Here is a 17,515-nt window from a genome sequence, read left to right on the forward strand (position 1 = left end):
ACATCCCACATCCGCAGCGACGGGAGAAGGCGGGAGGAGGCCAAAGGAAATGATGGATTTTCACATCCAGGACGGGAGCAGGGGCTGCTCCAGCCGGGCGGCGCTGTGGCCGTGTCCCCGCGGCTATCCCCGTGTCCCTGGGGCTGTCCCCGTGTCCCCGAGGCTGTCCCCCTGTCCCTGCCGCTCTCCCCCTGTCCCTGCTGCTGTCCCCATGTCCCTACAGCTGTCCCCGTGTCCCCGCGGCTGTCCCCGTGTCTCTGGGGGTGTCCCCGTGTCCCCGCGGCTGTCCCCCTGTCCCTGCAGCTGTCCCCGTGTCCCTGGGGCTGTCCCCTCGCTCCGGCCACTCCGGAGGTTTATGTAAGCTCAGGCGCCAACATTTGGGCTTTTTTCTCGCCCAGCAGCGGCTGCGAAGGATCTCCTGCCGCCGGTGGGTGGGGAGCCGGGTCTCTCCTCACATGAACGCCGCATCTCTCTCCCCGCTCCATCCTCGGCGCACGGAGGACGTGGAACATGCGAAAACTGTGAAAGCAGAAAGAGAAAAACCAGAGCAGCTGATGCCACCCCGCTGCGGGGGGTGCCTGTCACCCCGCCCGTCCCCAGTGTCCCCACGGAACCCGGGGCAGACCCGGCTCCCCAGCGCTGCCCCCGCCCGCGGCCCCGGCTGCGGCTGTGCCCCCGAGCCCTCTGTCCCTGGGGTTTGGCCGGGGCTGGGCTGCCCCCGGGGACCCCCCGAGTAGCCTCGGAGCGGGGGCTGAAGAACCAACTGCTGTGAGCAGCGACAAGATCCTCCAGAGCTTGGAGGGACCAGGATTTTCCGCCTTAAAACATCCCTGCCCCAAGATCCCTGTCCCCATTCCAGGATCCCTGTCCCCAGTCCAGGATCCCTGTCCCCGCTCCAGGATCCCTGTCCCCACTCCAGGATCCCTGTCCCCACTCCAGAATCCCTGTCCCAGGATCCCTGTCCCCACTCCAGAATCCCTGTGCCCAATCCAGCATCCCTGTCCCCATTCCAGGATCCCTGTCCCCAATCCAGGATCCCTGTCCCCGCTCCAGGATCCCTGTCCCCGCTCCGAGATCCCTGTCCCCAATCCAGGATCCCTGTCCCCGCTCCAGGTTCCCTGTCCCCATTCCAGGATCCCTGTCCCCACTCCAGGATCCCTGTCCCCACTCCAGAATCCCTGTGCCCAATCCAGGATCCCTGTCCCCACTCCAGGATCCCTGTCCCCATTCCAGGATCCCTGTCCCCAATCCAGGATCCCTGTCCCCGCTCCGGGATCCCTGTCCCCAATCCAGGATCCCTGTCCCCGCTCCAGGATCCCTGTCCCCATTCCGGGATCCCTGTCCCCATTCCGGGATCTCTGTCCCCAATCCGAGATCCCTGTCCCCGCTCCAGGATCCCTGTCCCCGCTCCAGGATCCCTGTCCCAGGATCCCTGTCCCCGCTCCAGGATCCCTGTCCCAGGATACCTGTCCCAGGATACCTGTCCCAGGACCCCTGTCCCCGCTCCAGGATCCCTGTCCCCGCTCCAGGATCCCTGTCCCAGGATCCCTGTCCCTGCCTTGGCGCTCCTGGCACGCCGGGTGAGGGCAAGGACAAACGGATGTGGAGGCTGCCGAGGGCTGCTGAGGCACCTTTATATCTAATTAGAGCTGGGCTTTCCCTCCACCTGTTTCCTGCGGCGGATTTGGGTCCCGAAGAAAGAAAGAGATTAAAAAAGAAGAGGCAAATCTGTTCTCCAGCTTTTTGGATTCTCCAGAGGCAGCAGGGAGCAGCATCCCCACTCCAGCAGCGCGGGGCTGGAGGCTGCCAGGGGCTCCCACTCGCCCAGGGGCTCCCGCTCGTGTGCGGGCACAGCTTTCCCAGGAAACGCGGAGAACTCCGCCTGGTTTGGGGATTGTGTGTCTCTGCTGGGCTTTGGGGTCTGTGTCTCGGCTGTGCTGTGGGGTGAGGCTGCGGGGCCGGCACAGCTCACCCCGCTCCCTGCGCCCCCTGATTTGGGGTGGGGGTTTTGCTGGGAAGGGCCCGTGTTCCTGAGCTCCTCACCCCGAGCTCACGCCGGGCTCTCCGCTCCCTCATTCCCCAACACGAGCCCTGTGGATGCTCCGAGCTCCCCCTTCCCCGAGCAGCTCCCGGCCCGCCTGCAGGGAGGATGAGGTCCCTTCCTGAGGATGTGAATCACGTCCCCAGGGCGGCTGCCCTGCTCCCGCCGGCTGCTGTGCACAGGGGCTGCCCCCAGCCCCACCGAGCCCCCGCCCCGGGAGCCGGGCTTTGGCAGCTCCATGGAGACCCAGGGCCTGCAGACGCCGCTTCCCACAGCCTCCTCTACAGCAGGAACTGATGGAGCTGATGGAGGGGAAAAACAGCCTTGGAAGCCACACTTTGATGGAAACAGGAATGAGCTGGGCTGGTTTCCCCTCGGCTCCACGGCTGTGCTCCCCTGAGCACGGGGGTTGTTTGTGTGTGTTGGTCCCTCCGCACACCTGGGGGGCTGCGCTCCCATTAATAAATAAAACAGTTTCCTCAGAGGAAGGAGCTGCTGCGATGTTCATCCCGATGTTTCGAAGTTCTGGGGGGGATCTGCATCCTCAGCTTTTGTGAAAATTGACACGGCCATGAAGATCCTGCCTTTAATATGACGTGGCTCAGAGTGCACTAAATAATGCAAAAAGTAAAATAAGGTAGAGTTATGTAAACTAAGGAAAGAAGAAACCAATCCCCTGAGAGCAAGGACTGTACCTGGCTTTTGTACTTTAGGCCCAGCAGTGACAAAAGTTTGAGCATGATTATCATGATTATCAACACTCGTGGGGGGAAATTAAAGCCATATTCTCTGCGTCCCAACATGCAGCAGTTATGGGGGCTGTCCTTGGAAAATGGGAACATACAGTAAAAAAACAAGGCAGAAACAGGCAAAGCCCAGAGTTCACAGTTAAAAGGAGCAGAATTCAGCCTGGTGAGGCTCCACGTGCAGTGCAGCAGCGCTGAGTGGAACACTCCCCTCCCCTCGAGCAGTGCAGGGGGAAGGAGTCAGAACGCCCTGTTATTATTTCCATTATTGCTGGGCTCCTTTCCGTGCAGGAGGAGTTATTTCTGCTCCACAGATCCCTGTGTGAGCCTGCAGTGAGTGGGGCTCCTGGGGCAGGGGGGCCTGTGGTGTGACCGGGGCACAGGGAGCCCCACGTGTGGCCCCCACACACCCCAGGGACGTTCCTTCATCCCCTCCTGGCACAGCACAGCACGGGCAGGGATGGCTGCAACTTAATTCTCCTCCTCAGCAGGAAAATGGAGAGATGGAAGCAGCCTGCTGCTCCTGGGAGGGTGACATCAGCAGGACAGGTCAGCCCCGTTTTATTACTGCAATGAACCTTTTAAAGCAGCTGCATAATAACAGCCCTGGGCCTATTTCGGGAAAGTCTCCTGGGTGTTTAATTCCATGGAGTGAGCGGGGCTTTCTTCAGAGAAAGAGCATGTAGGATGGAGGGCTGGATCACAGCTGAGTAGGGATGGTCTCGGGCCTCAAAAGGGGAAGGATCACGTGGATGCAGATCCAGAATTAAATCCCAGAAATGAGAATTTAGAAAGGCTCGTTCGTGGGAATACGGTTACGTTTCACTTGAAGTTGTCTCGTGTTTTGGTTTGAATTTTCATCTCCTCAGCGCCCAGACCAGGACAATGCAGCACCAGGCAGGCCCAGGGAGACCTGGATGTCAGAGGAGAAGGCTGATGGATCTGATTTTCAGTGGCTGTGAGTGCTGTCAGGGAGCGAGGGAGATCAGTGCTGGATGTGGTTGGAAAACTCCTCTGTGCCAGCCAGCTGAGGTGTCTGCAGTGGGTTGGTGAAAGAAGGTCATTATTCCAACTGTAAATTCAAAACATCATTCCCAGAGGACACTGAGCTGGCGTTTGTGTCCCTGTGCCTGGGTGTGAGCCCTGGGCTGCTCCCCCAGGGGCCACCCCAGTGCCCAGCCTGGCACAGCTGCTGTGCTGAGCCTCTGCCTGGAGCCCCTCTGGACGTGACTCGTGTTGTGCAGAAAATCAGGGTAGGAATAAAAACTTCTGGCCTGAACAGCGGGAAGTGTGGGACTCCGAGGACCCAGTGCTGCCACTGCCAGTCCTGCAGCGGGCATGGGGCAGTGTAGGTGATCCCACGGCTGCCACCGACACATCCATGTCTCCCTCCTGCTGAGCGCTGCTGGTTCCCCCATCCGCCGGCTCGGGCAGAGGCACAGGGGGATGTCCCTGCCTTGGTGACCCTGCCCACAGCCCCGCCTCACGCTGGGCTCTGTCCCTGCTCCGGGGTTTGTCCCTGCCTGAGCTCTGTCCCTGCCCTGGGGTCTGTCCCTGACCGTTCCTGGTGTCCCCGGTGTTCATCCCTGCCCGTTCCCGGTGTCCACCCCTTCCCATTCCCGGTGCCCCCGTGTCCATCCCTGCTCGTTCTCAGTGTCCATCCCTGCCTGTTCCCGGTGTCCATCCCTTCCCGGTGTCCATCCCTGTCTGTTCCCGGTGTCCATCCCTTCCCATTCCCGGTGTCCATCCATTCCCGGTGTCCATCCCTTCCCATTCGCGGTGCCCCCATGTCCATCCCTGCCCGTTCCCAGTGTCCCCGCTCTCCATCCCCGCGGGATGCAGATGCTCTATGCAAATGAAGGGCAGGGCCCCATGCAAATAAACATGCAAATCGAGGGGAGGGCGTGGCCGTGCCGGGGCGCGCGGGGGGCGTGGCCTGCGGTGCCGCGAGCGGCCGGGGGCGTGGCCGGCGATGCAGATGAGGGCGGGGCGGTGCCGTATGTAAATGAGGGGGCGTGGCCCGGCGGGCGGTGTCGGAGCCTCCCGCCAGCTGCGGGCAGCGGCCCCGAGCGCGGCCCCGGCAGCGCAGCCGGAGCGGCGGCAGCCCCGGCGGAGCAGCGGCACCGGAGCGGGCCGGGCCGGGCCCGCAGCCCCCGCGCAGCATGGCCGAGCCGCCCGCGGCAGCGCCGGCCCCCGAGGGCGAGGAGGGCCCGGTGCGCTTCGCCCGCAAGGGCGCCCTGCGGCAGAAGAACGTGCACGAGGTGAAGAACCACAAGTTCACGGCGCGGTTCTTCAAGCAGCCCACCTTCTGCAGCCACTGCACCGACTTCATCTGGTGAGCCCATCTGTCCCCGCTCCGGGACACCGGCTCGGCGGGACATCCCTCCCCGCGCTCGCCCGGCCCGCCGGGGCTCACCCTCGCCATCCCCGGGGCCCCCCCCTTCCTCCCGTCCCGGCTCCCCTCGTCCCCCGCATCCCCTCCCGCTCCCCGCGGTGCCCGCTGCCCTCCGGGCGGGCTCTGTGCGGGGCCGGTGTCTCACTCCGCCTCTCTCTCCGCAGGGGCTTCGGCAAGCAGGGCTTTCAGTGTCAAGGTGAGTGTGCCGCTGCCGGGGGGGCTGAGGGGGCCCGCGCTCCGTGTCCGTCCCCCAGGACCGGCCCCGCATCTCCCCGCGGGCGTCCCCCGGCCCCGAGCATCCCCCAGGACCGGCCCCGAGCGTCCCCCCGGCCCCGAGAGCATCCCCCCGGCCCCGAGCGTCCCCGCTGCACCGGGAAGCAGCTTAGTCATTTTTTTAATCAACCCAGCAACTAGTCGGTGCCTTTAAGCCGGGTCGGGTCTCGTTAGCGGAGATAAGCGCCCAGCACTTCGGTTAAACCCCCCCCCCCCCAAAAAAAAAAAAGGCTAAAGGGAGTTTGTTTTTAATGTACTCAACGCCAAAACATGTGTTTGGGTGGCGAACGGGCTGGGCGAGGGCAGCGCCGCGGCTGGAACTGCGCAGCCGGCGAGGGCTTGAATGGCTTAGTTGTGTTGCTGGGAGGAAAAAAAAAATGAGGCTTTATAACAAAATATGTTGCGGTAGCCGGGTTACTATGACCATAATTCTTTGTTCTGATGATGCTGGGATTCTGGAGGGGGCTCTTCAGGGATTTGGGGTGTCCCCCCGGGAAATTGGGGTGAATTACCCAGGCGTTCTCTGTTGTAGCCAGCCCAGCTGGGGGCTGCTCCTGCTCCCAGCCCGCCCTGTCCTGCGGGTCTCACCTGTGTGGGGCTCAAACGGGGCTGCTGCTCGCAGCTGGTGCCTGGGAAATGTTGCTTTTGTGAATATTTGGGACAGAGTTTAATTTTGGTGGGTGGCTGGCTCCCAGGCTGAGGTATCTGGCATGAAAACAAACCCTCTTTAGAGCTCTGAAAGGCTCCTTTTTGCAGCTGTCCTTGGGTTTTGGAGTGGCACACTCGGTGTGAGGTGCTGGGGGGGCTCCTGTGGGTGGGGCTCTGCCTCGGGAGCGTCCCTGCAGCTGCCTGAGCCAGCAGTGTAAGGTTAATTCAATTTAAACGATGCTGCTACTCATCCTTAACGCTTGCCACGTGTGTTTAACCTTAAAATGCCAAAAGCATCTCCCTGCCACCTCCCAAACTCCAGCCTGAAGGCCTGGACAGGTGTTGGCGAGCAGAGGAAAGTGGATGAGGAGACCAAAAGGTGTCCTAGGGCTGTTTCTCAAGGTCACAGCTTCCCCTGGCACCTGAGCTTTCACACATGGGCAGTTCAGTCGCGTTGCTGACAGGAATTTCGTGCACCTCGGATCTCTGCTTTGGGTGTGCCCAGGCTTCCCTGGCTGTGAATTCCCTGGTTTCCTCTTAGTGATGGTGTATTTGTGCACACGCAGTGTCCGTGAGATCCAGAGGGTGTTTGTGGAGCAGGTGGGTGCCAGGCAGGGTTTGCCTCTGTGACCTCTGCAGCCCTGCTCAGCTCTACCCAGAGCATCCAATGTCGGGTAACTGGCTCCTCTCCAAGCCTCTTCCAGCTGTCAGGAGCTGTTATCCAAACCTGTAACCTGCTCTTGCTCCCAGGTTTATCCTTAGGTGTTTTTAGGCAGTGCAGGGGTAGCGGGTGGGCCCAGGAGTGGCCTCGGCATCACTGAACAGCACAGCCCTGGCTGGTGGGGCAGGACCCTCGAGAGCTGCAGTGCCACCAGCAGCACTGCCAGGAGCCTGCTGCGCCCAGTGACACCCCCCAGGGTGTGTGGCTGCTCGGTGACATCCCTTTGTGCCCTAAGAAAGCCCTTTCCGGGTCAGTCTGGTGCTATAGATGTGAATGGGCCACGGGAAATATTTACTGTGCAACGGGGAATTCTGCAGACTGAGCTCTGCAGGCCAGCCCAGGCTTTACTCTCCTAAAACCAGCGATCTGTGGCTTTTCCCAGGGCCTGCCTGTGCGGTGCTGGAGCACCAGGTGAAGGTGCTCCCGTGGGTGAGGCAGCTCTGGGGCGATGCCCACCACGAGCAGCTGTGCCCTGGGTGGAAGACACCCCGTGTCTCCCTGCAGGATGAGTTCCCTCTCTTCCAGCACAGAAATCAGCACAGAGATCTCTCCCATTGCCCCCTACTCTGGGCTCACACTGCCCCAGGGCTTGTCCTGCTGGGAGGCAGAACTGGGGGTGCCAGGGCTGGCTCTGCCCTGCTCCAGCTGTGCCAGGAGAGCTCCTGCTGGGCACCACTGGCTTTGGGGTTGTGCCCCACAGGTTATGCTGCAGCTGCTGCTGGATTTGGCAAACACGGGCAGAAATTCCCAGGGCTGGCTTTTGTTTAAGGAGTTCTTCAGCCCCACAGGGCTGGTCTGGAGTGAGGGTCTACCTCTCCCTTTACTGAGCACAGCTTAAATCCCACTTTAAAAACTTCCCGGGTGTTTGGTCCCGTTGTGCTGTGGGATGGCTGGAAATGCAGCTGGGGCAGCTCTCAGCTATTCCTGCTGCTGTGCTCGCTTTAAGTAGGTTTTCACCTGCGCCCTGATTTTCTTTCTAGGGCATTTGCAATAATTAAACTGTTAATTAGCTCATTACTTGTGACTTTTGGCAGGAAGTTAGCAGAAACTGACTCTTTGTAGCTTGAAATACTAATGGATACCACAAAATGCCACTTAATTGCCTGCTAATCTGCTTCTTATCCTCGCACACGATCTCCTCCTTATCCTCGTGCACATCTGAAGACTTCCTGGGCCAACGTCTCTCTCGTGAGCCAGAAAGTGTCTGGGTGTGGGCAGGAGGTCTGTGCACAGCCGCTCCAGGAGCAGCGCTGGTCCTGGCAGGTTAACAAAAAGAAATCAATACTTGTGGGTGTTGGAAGCTGAAGGATGTGCCTGGAGCTGCCAGGAGGATGAGCTCTTCCCCAGGGAGGCTCGATGGCCCCGGGCTGCCTCTCAGAGGGGCTGTCTGGCCCTGCTGCAGCTGGGAGGTGAAGAAACTTCTCAGGAACAGAGAAAAGGGAGGAGTGTGTGTTCCCTTCCCGGGCTGGGGGTTCATCCAGGCAGCACCGACACCGGGGATGTGTGAGGAGGGGGAGGGAGCAGCCCCTCGGTGTCTGCAGGCTGGGGGAGGAACAAGTGGCCAAGTCTTGGCTCTCCTGACGTGGGAAGTGCTGCAGGATGGTAAAGGAAAGGAATTTGGTTTGAAAGCTTTGGAGAGCGAAGTTCTTGGTCGCCTTCTGGGAACTGGCAGCTTTCTCTTTCCTTTTTGTGTTTCCCCCGCCTTGGCACCCTCGGGGGCCGTTTCTCCTGCTGTCCAGGCAGCTCTTGGTCCCTTTGTGTGTCAGGGTGCTGAGGGGGACGTGTCCCCAGGAGCTGGCTTTGCTCAGCCTGGGCTCACTGTGGCTGCCCTGGGCTCACACCCTGGGGGCCTGGACAGAGGTGAGGAGCAGTGGAACATGATTCACACTTGGGAGCAAAAAATAACCTGCATCTGTCACTGCTTTCACGTGTACAATGTAGAAAAGATCTTGGAAAGGAGAATCTTGACTCTTCTTGAAGAGAAAGGAGAAAAAAAAATCGTTTGGTAATGGGTGCTTGGATCTCATGCAGGAACTTTTCTGGGGAGAATGTTTACTTCTTGCCCCTGCTTATGACTCAGTAAGCAAAGCAACTCTTCAGATGAGATCTCCTTCCAAACTTTGTACCACACAGAATCCCTCCCTGCAGGTTTTCCTCCCCCTGCCCTCCAAGGCCGGTGCTCTCGTTCTGTTTTGTGTTTTCACGAGTCAACATCTGAGAGCAGAACCCAGCGGCTGGGAAATGTCACCCGGGCCTTACCTCTCAAGCAAGTATTTCTGTCTAGTTCAGTGCCTTCACAAGCCACCCTTCCTCCCCCCAGACGGAAGTGAAACCCATCACACTTTGCTCTCCCCTGCAGCTCGAGCCACTCTGCGGGCTCGGCCCCGCTCCTATTTGACTCTATTAAACAAGTAACAAACAAAATCAAAACAAACTCCAATCATTCCGACTCGCCTCAAACCCAGTAATTTCATGTCAACATATTATGCACACTGGAGCAATGTTAGTGTTCAAATAGACTAATTAAAAACGTTACTGCAATTACTTTCGCAACACAAACGACGCTAATTATATAACTCTGCAGAAATTGGAGCCGCGATTTCGGAACGGGGTTTTTGTGCTCCGGGCGGGGGTGAGGCGCTCCTGGAGCCGGGTCCCCGCGGCAGCAGGACGGTGCTGCACGGCAGGTACGGGCAGAAAGGGGAAGCGGCTCTGTTCCCCTGCACGGATGGGCTGTGCTCCTGCACGGCCCGGTGCGCACGGCGCTGACGGGAGATGGATGGGAGCTGCGGTCCTGCCCGGGCTGCGCTTAACGCTGCGCCTGAGCTGGCCTCGCTCAGCCCGCCCTGCCCTGCGCTGCCGTGCCCACCTGCGGCTCAGGGGAGCGCCTGGGGAGGGACGGGTGGGCAGGGGAGAGAGGTGTTTAGGAGGGAAGGGTGTTTAGGGGAGAGGGATGTTTAGGAGGCAGGCATGTTTGGAGGGGTGGGATGTTTGGAGGCAGGCAGAGGGGTGGTTGGGAGGGAGGGATGTTTAGGAGGCAGAGGGGTGGTTAGGAGGCAGGTGTTTAGGAGGGAGGAGTGTTTAGGGGAGAGGGATGTTTAGGAGGCAGAAGGGTGTTTACAAGCGAGAGGTGTTTGGGAGGGAGGGGTGTTTTGGAGGGAGATGTGTTTAGGACGGAAGGGTATTTTGGAGGGAGAGGTGTTTAGGAAGGAGGAGTGTTTAGGGGAGAGGGATGTTTAGGAGGCAGGTGCTTAGGAGGGAGAGAGGGGGCTTTAGGAGGGAGGGGTGCTTAGGATGGAAGGGTCTTTAGGAGGGAGAGGGGTGTTTAGTGCAGAGGGGTATTTAGGGGGGAGGTGTTTAGGAGGGACAGATGTTTAGGAGGAAGTGGTGTTTAGGAGGGAGAGGTATTTAGGAGGTAGATGTGCCGTGCAGCCCCTCTGGCAGTGCCAGAGCCGCAGAGCCGGGCAGGGCCAGCTCCATCCCTGCCGCCCTGCCGCCGTCCCCTGCAGCGCACAGGGGCTCGCCCAGCCTCGCAGTGGAAGTGGTTTCTCTTTCCTTCCCCCCTGCAGCTGCAGGGTGGATTTTTTTTTTTCTTATCTCCGGAGATAGCCGTCATCCTAAAACGATCTCGGGCCCGATAATGAGGTGGTCTGTTTCCTTCCCGGGGTACCCGGGGCTGCCTGGTGCCAGCCATGGGTTGCTGGGCAGGAGGTTTGGAGCTGGCCCGTGGGCATTCGGGTGCTTTGGGGTGGCAGGAGGGTTTGCAGCAGGTCTGCCTGGTTCTTGTTGGCTCTGCCACGGCTGCAGAGGTTAAACCACCCCAGTCCTGAGCCTCTCCCATGATTGTTCACCAGCTATCGAGTCTTCCTGGGGAATTTAATGCCTGGGCTGTCTCTAAGGAGACTCCTCAGCAAACAGTGCAGCATTTCTGCACGCCTGCTCGCTCACACACGTGTGATCCCACAGCTCCCTGCAGCACACGGGCCCTGGTGGGGCGTGTGGGGCACCTTCCCTGGGGCCGAGGCGTGCGTGGGCACTCACCTGCCTCGGCACCAGCAGAAAATCCTGTGAAACAGGGCAAGACCTTGAGGGTTTGGTGTCTGCTGTGGAACAGGAGGTGGGTTTGAATGTGCTCTCAAAACTTGGTGTGAATTCTGTTATCTGCCGGGGTTTCTGGAGGAACTGGAGGGAGGGGAGTTGCGCAAGCCCTTGCAGTGGCTGCTGCCCTCCCTCCTTCCCAGCCAGCACAGCTCCTCCTCCTGCAGCTCAACAGGCAAAAACCTGAGGAGGCTGGAGAGGCTCCTCGGTGCCATCCAGGCCCCCGCTGGATCTATCAGCAAACAAGTGGCGAGATCACAGTGACTGAGACATTAATTCTGGCTATGCCCGTCATTCAGTGAGGGCAGGGCTGGAACACCTTGTTACAGGGCTGTGATCGCCAGGGGAAGTGCTCTCCCTTGAACTGAAGGTGTGTGGTCACCAGAGGGGAGGTTGGCAGTCCTGGCTGGGATGGGATTGTGCCCAGGTGAAGTGTTTGAGTGGCTTTTCCTGCAGCAGGCAGCTGTGAGAGCAGTGGTGCTGCACAGGGCCACAGTGGCCAGAGCCCACTCTGGGCTGGTGGCTTTTGTGTGCCCGCGGTCCTGCTCAGCCCCAAGGGCAGCACGGAGTGTGGTGGAGAGTGCTGGTGGGATAATCCCTCCAGTGTGGCCTCGTGAGTCACTGCTTTGCGAGTCCATAAATGAGAGGCACTCAGAAAAGGGTGAGTAGGGGAAGGGGAACCACAGGTGCTTGGGCAGCGTGTTCCTTGTGCTCTGTGAGGCTGTCAGAAAGGAGCTCTTTGGAAAAAGCAATAAAACAAATCAGGAGTCTTTGTGTGGGGTCCTGGATGCAGCCTTGGGCAGCCAGCACCGTTCTGGGGTTGCCCTGTGCCCCACAGCTGGGGGAGAGCAGGGGACAGAGAGCTCCAGGGCCCCTCCAGACCTTTCAGGTAGTGCTGTAGGAAATAAAGCCTGGCCAAGGGTGTGAGCATCCCCTGGAATGGCTGTGTCCCACACTTTGACATTTAGCAGAAACCACAGCTGTGCTCCTTGGAGTGGGGCCCTGCAAGGGCTGCATGGGGTGACGAATCCCCCACACCTGGTACTGAACAGAGATGTGGGGCTGGGGCATCTGGACCCGAGGGTGACGGAGACAAGGGCTGTCCCTTGGGGTTCCCTTTCTTCAGGGGAAGGACAGCTGTGGGCTGCTGTTCCCCAGCTCTGAGCCCATCCCTCCATCCCACTGGTCCAGGCTGGCCTTGGTGGCCTCTGTGCCATGGGCAGGAGTCCCTGGAGGCAGAGAGGTGACACAAACGCCAGGGCTGTAAAATGACACAGTACCTGCCTTAGTTTTGCAGACAGTAACCCAATGGATGAAGTGAAAATCTCTCTGGAGCTCTTCAGCCCCATCAGGGCTGGTGTCAGGGGCTGCTGCCCCAGCAGAAAGGGGGAGATGTGGCCCTGGCTGGCCCTGTCCTGCAGGAGCAGCACCAGGAAGTCAGTTTTTCCACAAGAGCCACAGAGGGGATGGGGGGACAGGAAGGCAGCTCAGTGGTGGTTGGTAGCAGCCCAGTTCTGTGTTAAGCAGAAGCAATTCCCAGAAGTAGCTGTGTTGCTGTAGCTCTTCCTGGGAAGGGAGGGCACAGTTCCAAACCACAGGCTGCTCCTGCTGGAGCACTCAGGGCCGTGCAGGGCAGGCTGGGTTCACCCAGGTGGTTGAGATCCCATGGAGAAGCTGTGAGGTCTCCCTCAGGGAATGCTCTGCTCCCTCCCCTGTGCCTCATCCCACGGAGCTGAGGGCTGTGGGAGGAAATGGCTTTGACTGTGGTGAGGGACTGCAGCTCTGGGGGTGCCCATGGGGGATGGAGCTGTGTCCTGTGAGCTACTTCTCTCAGCACCTCAAAGGTGTCTCTGCTCTGGAGAGGGTGGCTGAGGCTCAGCTGGGCCACTCAAAGGGATGGCTCTGGCCAAACTGCTTCCCCCTCTGTGCAGGTGGCTTGTTTGGCTCTGCTGTGCTCAGTCCTGGGCTGTTGAGGCCATGTTGATACTCTGAGGATTGATCCATTCTGGTTTAAGACCGGCCTCCACTGGAAAAATGGAACAAATTAAAATGTTCTCCCTGTGAGGAGACACCTGAACTCCATGTCATTAATAACTTACCAGCAACACTCGCCTATCTCCTGTTGAGGGTGGCTCCTGTTCATGGGTGGGGAGCTGGCTGAACCCTCCCAGGGCCCCTCTTGGAGCTCTGGCCATGGCTTCCACAGCTGAGGCTCCCTGTGAAGGGAAATGTCCTTTATGAGATGTGACAGCTTTGCTCCTGTAGCATCGTGGGGCAGATGGAGCTCTGCTCCTGCTGCTCCTCCCTGCCAGCTGCCAGGCTCTGCTGGCCACTGGCCACTGTCCCTGGCCACATCCTGCTCTGCAGCATGGGATGGCCCCTGCAGCCATGTGTCCCAAACAGGGACAGGACTCGGTGTCACCTCCTGTGAGCCCTTCCCTTCCCTTCCCTTCCCTTCCCTTCCCTTCCCTTCCCTTCCCTTCCCTTCCCTTCCCTTCCCTTCCCTTCCCTTCCCTTCCCTTCCCTTCCCTTCCCTTCCCTTCCCTTCCCTTCCCTTCCCTTCCCTTCCCTTCCCTTCCCTTCCCTTCCCTTCCCTTCCCTTCCCTTCCCTTCCCTTCCCTTCCCTTCCCTTCCCTTCCCTTCCCTTCCCTTCCCTTCCCTTCCCTTCCCTTCCCTTCCCTTCCCCCCTCAGGCACTGCTGTGGCTTTGTTCAGGCCATTTGCTTTTGAGGGATTTTGGGCTGACTCCCTCAGCTGTTCACAGCCATCCTGCTCTTCCCATCATATGGGAAAAAAAATTCCAATCCAGCCTGGGATCAGTGAGTGTTTGGGGTGGGCAACCTTGTGAGCCTCTTGCTGTCAGAATCTCACTCCTGTGGCCCAGAGCAGGAGCCTCCCTGCCCCAGCTGATGGGCACTGACTGCCGAGTGCTCAGTGCTTGTGAGCTACATCTTGTCAATTTAAATAATTTGCTTCCATATTTGGTCTTGCTTTTGTGCCAGATTTATACATCTTGTTTAAATCTGACAAGCAGAATATACTTGCTGCTAATCTGAGCTGGACAAGGCAGTGCCTGCCAAAAAATCCAATATTAATAAGCTCCAGTACATGGAAGTTACTGGATTTGAAAACTTGAGGCTTGTTATGGCACAGCTCCCTGAAAACTGGCTTTTTTGCATCTACTTAAATCTGGGTTTTTCCAAAGAGCCAGTCTGTGAGCTTCCCTCTTTGGGTGGGAGCTCCCTCCCCAGCTCAGTCTCTGGAACAAGGGAAGCTTTCCAGCTCCAAGCAGGAGATGAATTGCTTGTTTTTTGGGGTGTGGTTGGGTGAGCGGGGGATAACTGGAGTTTGTGCAGGGAGACCCGGGAGCAGCTGGCCTGGAGCAGGAGCCCTGTGCTCAGTCAGGGCTTGTGTGTGAGGATGTGGAGCTGCTGGAGAGAGCCCAGAGGAGTCCAGAGCTGCTCCCAGGGCTGGAGCCAGCCTGGGAGAGCTGGGGGTGCTCACCTGGAGAAGAGTCCAGGGAGAGCTCGGAGCCTGGCAGGGCCTGAGGGGGCTCCAGGAGAGCTGGAGAGGGACTGGGGACAAGGGATGGAGGGACAGGTCAAGGGGGAATGTCTTCCCACTGCCAGAGGGCAGGATTAGATGGGATATTGGAAAGGAATCCTTCCCTGGGGGGTGGGCAGGCCCTGGCACAGGGTGCCCAGAGAAGTTGTGGCTGCCCTGGATCCCTGGCAGTGCCCAAGGCCAGGCTGGACAGAGCCTGGAGCAGCCTGGGACGGTGGAAGGTGTCCATGGCAAAGATTGGAACCAGATGGACTTCAAGGTCCCTTCCAACCCAAACCGCTCCAGGATTCTCTGATTCTATGTTTAAAATCTTCAGTCTCTTGTGGCTCTGCTCTCGTCTTCCTACATTTGATATTTAGTCAGCAGCAGGGAAGCTAAAAAAGATTCAGATGTCTAAATCTCAGCCTTCAGCTGTTCTTCCTCTTCCTCACGCTGTGCTGCCAGCGAGTTCCAGCTGATCCTGCCGGTGGATTCCTCCCTATCTTTTGTTGCCATGTGAAAGGATGCAACAGGAATAGCTTCACCTTTGGGGGGAACAGTTAAATCCCTCCATTCTGATGGTCTGAACAGAGAGCACAGGCACATTGAATAGCTGACACTCGGAGCACATGAACAAATGCATTTTCATGATTTCCAATTATAGCAGAAGAATGAGAGAGTGAGGTGGTGAAGAGGAGTGAAAGTCGTCCTGGCTCCCCTGAACGGCTTCCTGCAGCCGCGGTGACATCACATCGCGATGGAGTCAGGATTGTTTTATAATATCACCCGGGAGCCGGAGTGAGGGGGAAGTGGCCCATGAATTTCATTTGCATCACTGAGTGGATTAGCTCCTGACGCAGTGCAAAGTCATTATTTACAGCGTCTCCAGCTCCGGAGCCCTTCCCGCACGGCGCTGCTGTGGAGAGGCTGATTCAGAGCCGGGAGCAGCCCCAGTATCACCAGCGCTGCCGGGAGGGCGCGGGGAATGGAGCCTGGCAGGGAGAATGTGCCTGAGCCCTGTGCCTCCGGGTCTTCTCTTCCTTTGCATTCATTACACTGAAATACCTCACTTGAGCTTGGCTTAGGAGAAATCCCTGGCGCTGCTCCAGAGCCCGGCTTTAACCGAGAGCAGCCGAGAGGGGGAGGCTGCCCAGGGGACCGGAGCGGTGTGTCCCTCTGCCGGGGACAGGAGTGGTGTGTCCCTCTGCCGGGGACAGGTGCGCTGTCCCCACCATGCAGGGGCTGTGCCAGGGACAGCACTGGAGCCCCTCAGCTGTCGCTCAGGATCAGTCACTGTCACCCAGAAGGTTTCTGCACAGCTGGAAATAATCCCCCAATTGTTTGTTTATAACTCTCTGTGCCTCGATGCCGTTTCTGCTGTTGGAGGTGCCTTTGCTGGGTGGTGATGAGGGAGATGTGGGATGGTGTGTGTTTGTTTTTGTTGTCTGCCCCAGGTTTTCTATGGAGGTTCCTTGGGCAACCAGCCTTGATGGGGGAGGGATCAACATCTCCATGGTCACTTGGTTTCTGAGGAGTTGGATGGAATAACTTGTTTTTTTTGGAGGGTCTGATGGGAGCCAAGTGCCCTTTCATGGACCATCTCTAACTGCCAGGGGGGTTGTGAGGATGGTGGAGCTGTCAGGGGACCATCCCTGTGTGCAGGGGCAGAAAGGCTGAGCAGCACCTTCGTGTCCTCTCCTCAGCCTGTCAGGGGAGATTTCTGCTCCAGGAATGGCTCTAAACTGGACTAATTCACATTTGTGTGGTTGTGCATCTAAGGACCATCCCCAACAGCTCAGTCCATTCATTCCCAAATTTGTCTTGCTCACTGGTCTTCGATGGAGAGGAGCCTCAGGGCCAGAGGCTTCTGGAAAGGAGGGCTGTGGGTGTGTAACTGTGGGGGTGAACTTTGAACCTGTCCCCTGGTGAGGAGCAGCAGGGACAGGAGCAGGGACCAGCTCTGGTGCCTCAGCCTCGGGCAGGGAGGGCACAGGCACGGCGGTGACAAGGGCACAGCTGCTGGCCCAGTGTCTCCCAGGGCTTCTGAGGTGGAAAAAGTCTCACTTACTGGGTCATTTAGAGACCGAATCGGGGGTTCTGGCAGGAGGAAAGGCTTTAATTAGCTGCTGCTCAGTAGGGCTGCTATTAGATCTTCAGGGCAAGATGCTGCTGGACTGGAAAAAATGCAGCAATAGCTCATTTGCTCAGGAAGCCATGATGGTGATTTGCATTTTGGTCAGGTGCTGAACCCTTGGAGAGAATTTTTCTAAAATAACTTCAAACTGTAGCTCAGACTTGCTTCCCTCTGTGCAGCTGGGTGAATGTCTGTGGTGGTCCCAAAGCCTCTGGGTGTGAATCCCTTTGGTTGCAGCACTGAGCTCTGCGGGAGGGAGGCAGGGCTGGGCTGTGGACATGTCCTGTCAGCAAATGCTGCATGACAAATGGCTTTTGTCTCTCCACCTTGGAGCAGAATTCAATTCTCCCTTATTATACACGTAAAAGGATTTTTCTGCTCTACCAGCAGCCCCTCTGCCGACCTGAATACCCAGGAGATGTGTGCTAGGGTGGGGAGCTTTGCAGTGCACCTCCTGAACCTCAGCTCTGGGGCTGCTGGAGGATAAGGTGCTTTGAAATGTGTTCTGAGCACTTGGAGATGTGTTCTGGACACTTTTTTTTTTTTTTTTTTTTTTTTTTTGTTTTTTTTGTTTTTTTTGTTTTTTTTTTTTTTTTTGTTTTTGTTGTTTTTGTTTCTCCTGCATTGTCAGCTTGCACAAGTGCAGAATGAGAACAAACCCAGACCCTTGGGGTTTGGCTCCTGCTCCAGCCTGTCCTCAGAGCTGTCACAGGCCGGGTGTTTGGGTGGCTCTGTTCCCAAGGCTGGTGTTGGGCCACATCTCAGTGCTGTCCACAGCAGGGCCCTCACAGGCTGTCCTGCTCCCCTGGCTGCAGAGAACCTGGGCTGGCTCTCCTCGGGAGCAGCTCCTGGCCCTGCCTGGGTCCTGCTCCTCATCGTGGGAGGATTGCTTTGCTTTCATCTTTGGCTTTGCTCCC

General features: G+C 58.3%; 1 protein-coding gene across 1 annotated transcript in view; it reads left to right on the forward strand.

Moving 5' to 3' along the window:
- Positions 1-4,949: 4,949 nt before the first annotated feature.
- The window catches only part of PRKCB (protein kinase C beta), a gene marked incomplete at its 5' end in the record, with an annotated part of 88,107 nt that continues 75,541 nt past the window's right edge, over positions 4,950-17,515 (forward strand). The window contains 2 exons of the mRNA XM_083872573.1: positions 4,950-5,122; positions 5,347-5,378. Of these exons, the coding sequence (XP_083728699.1) occupies positions 4,950-5,122; positions 5,347-5,378 (205 nt within the window). The remainder of the gene's footprint in view (positions 5,123-5,346; positions 5,379-17,515) is intronic.

The sequence above is a fragment of the Zosterops lateralis genome (assembly GCF_965231275.1).
Source record: "Zosterops lateralis genome assembly, chromosome: 15".
In the NCBI taxonomy this organism is placed as follows: domain Eukaryota; kingdom Metazoa; phylum Chordata; class Aves; order Passeriformes; family Zosteropidae; genus Zosterops; species Zosterops lateralis.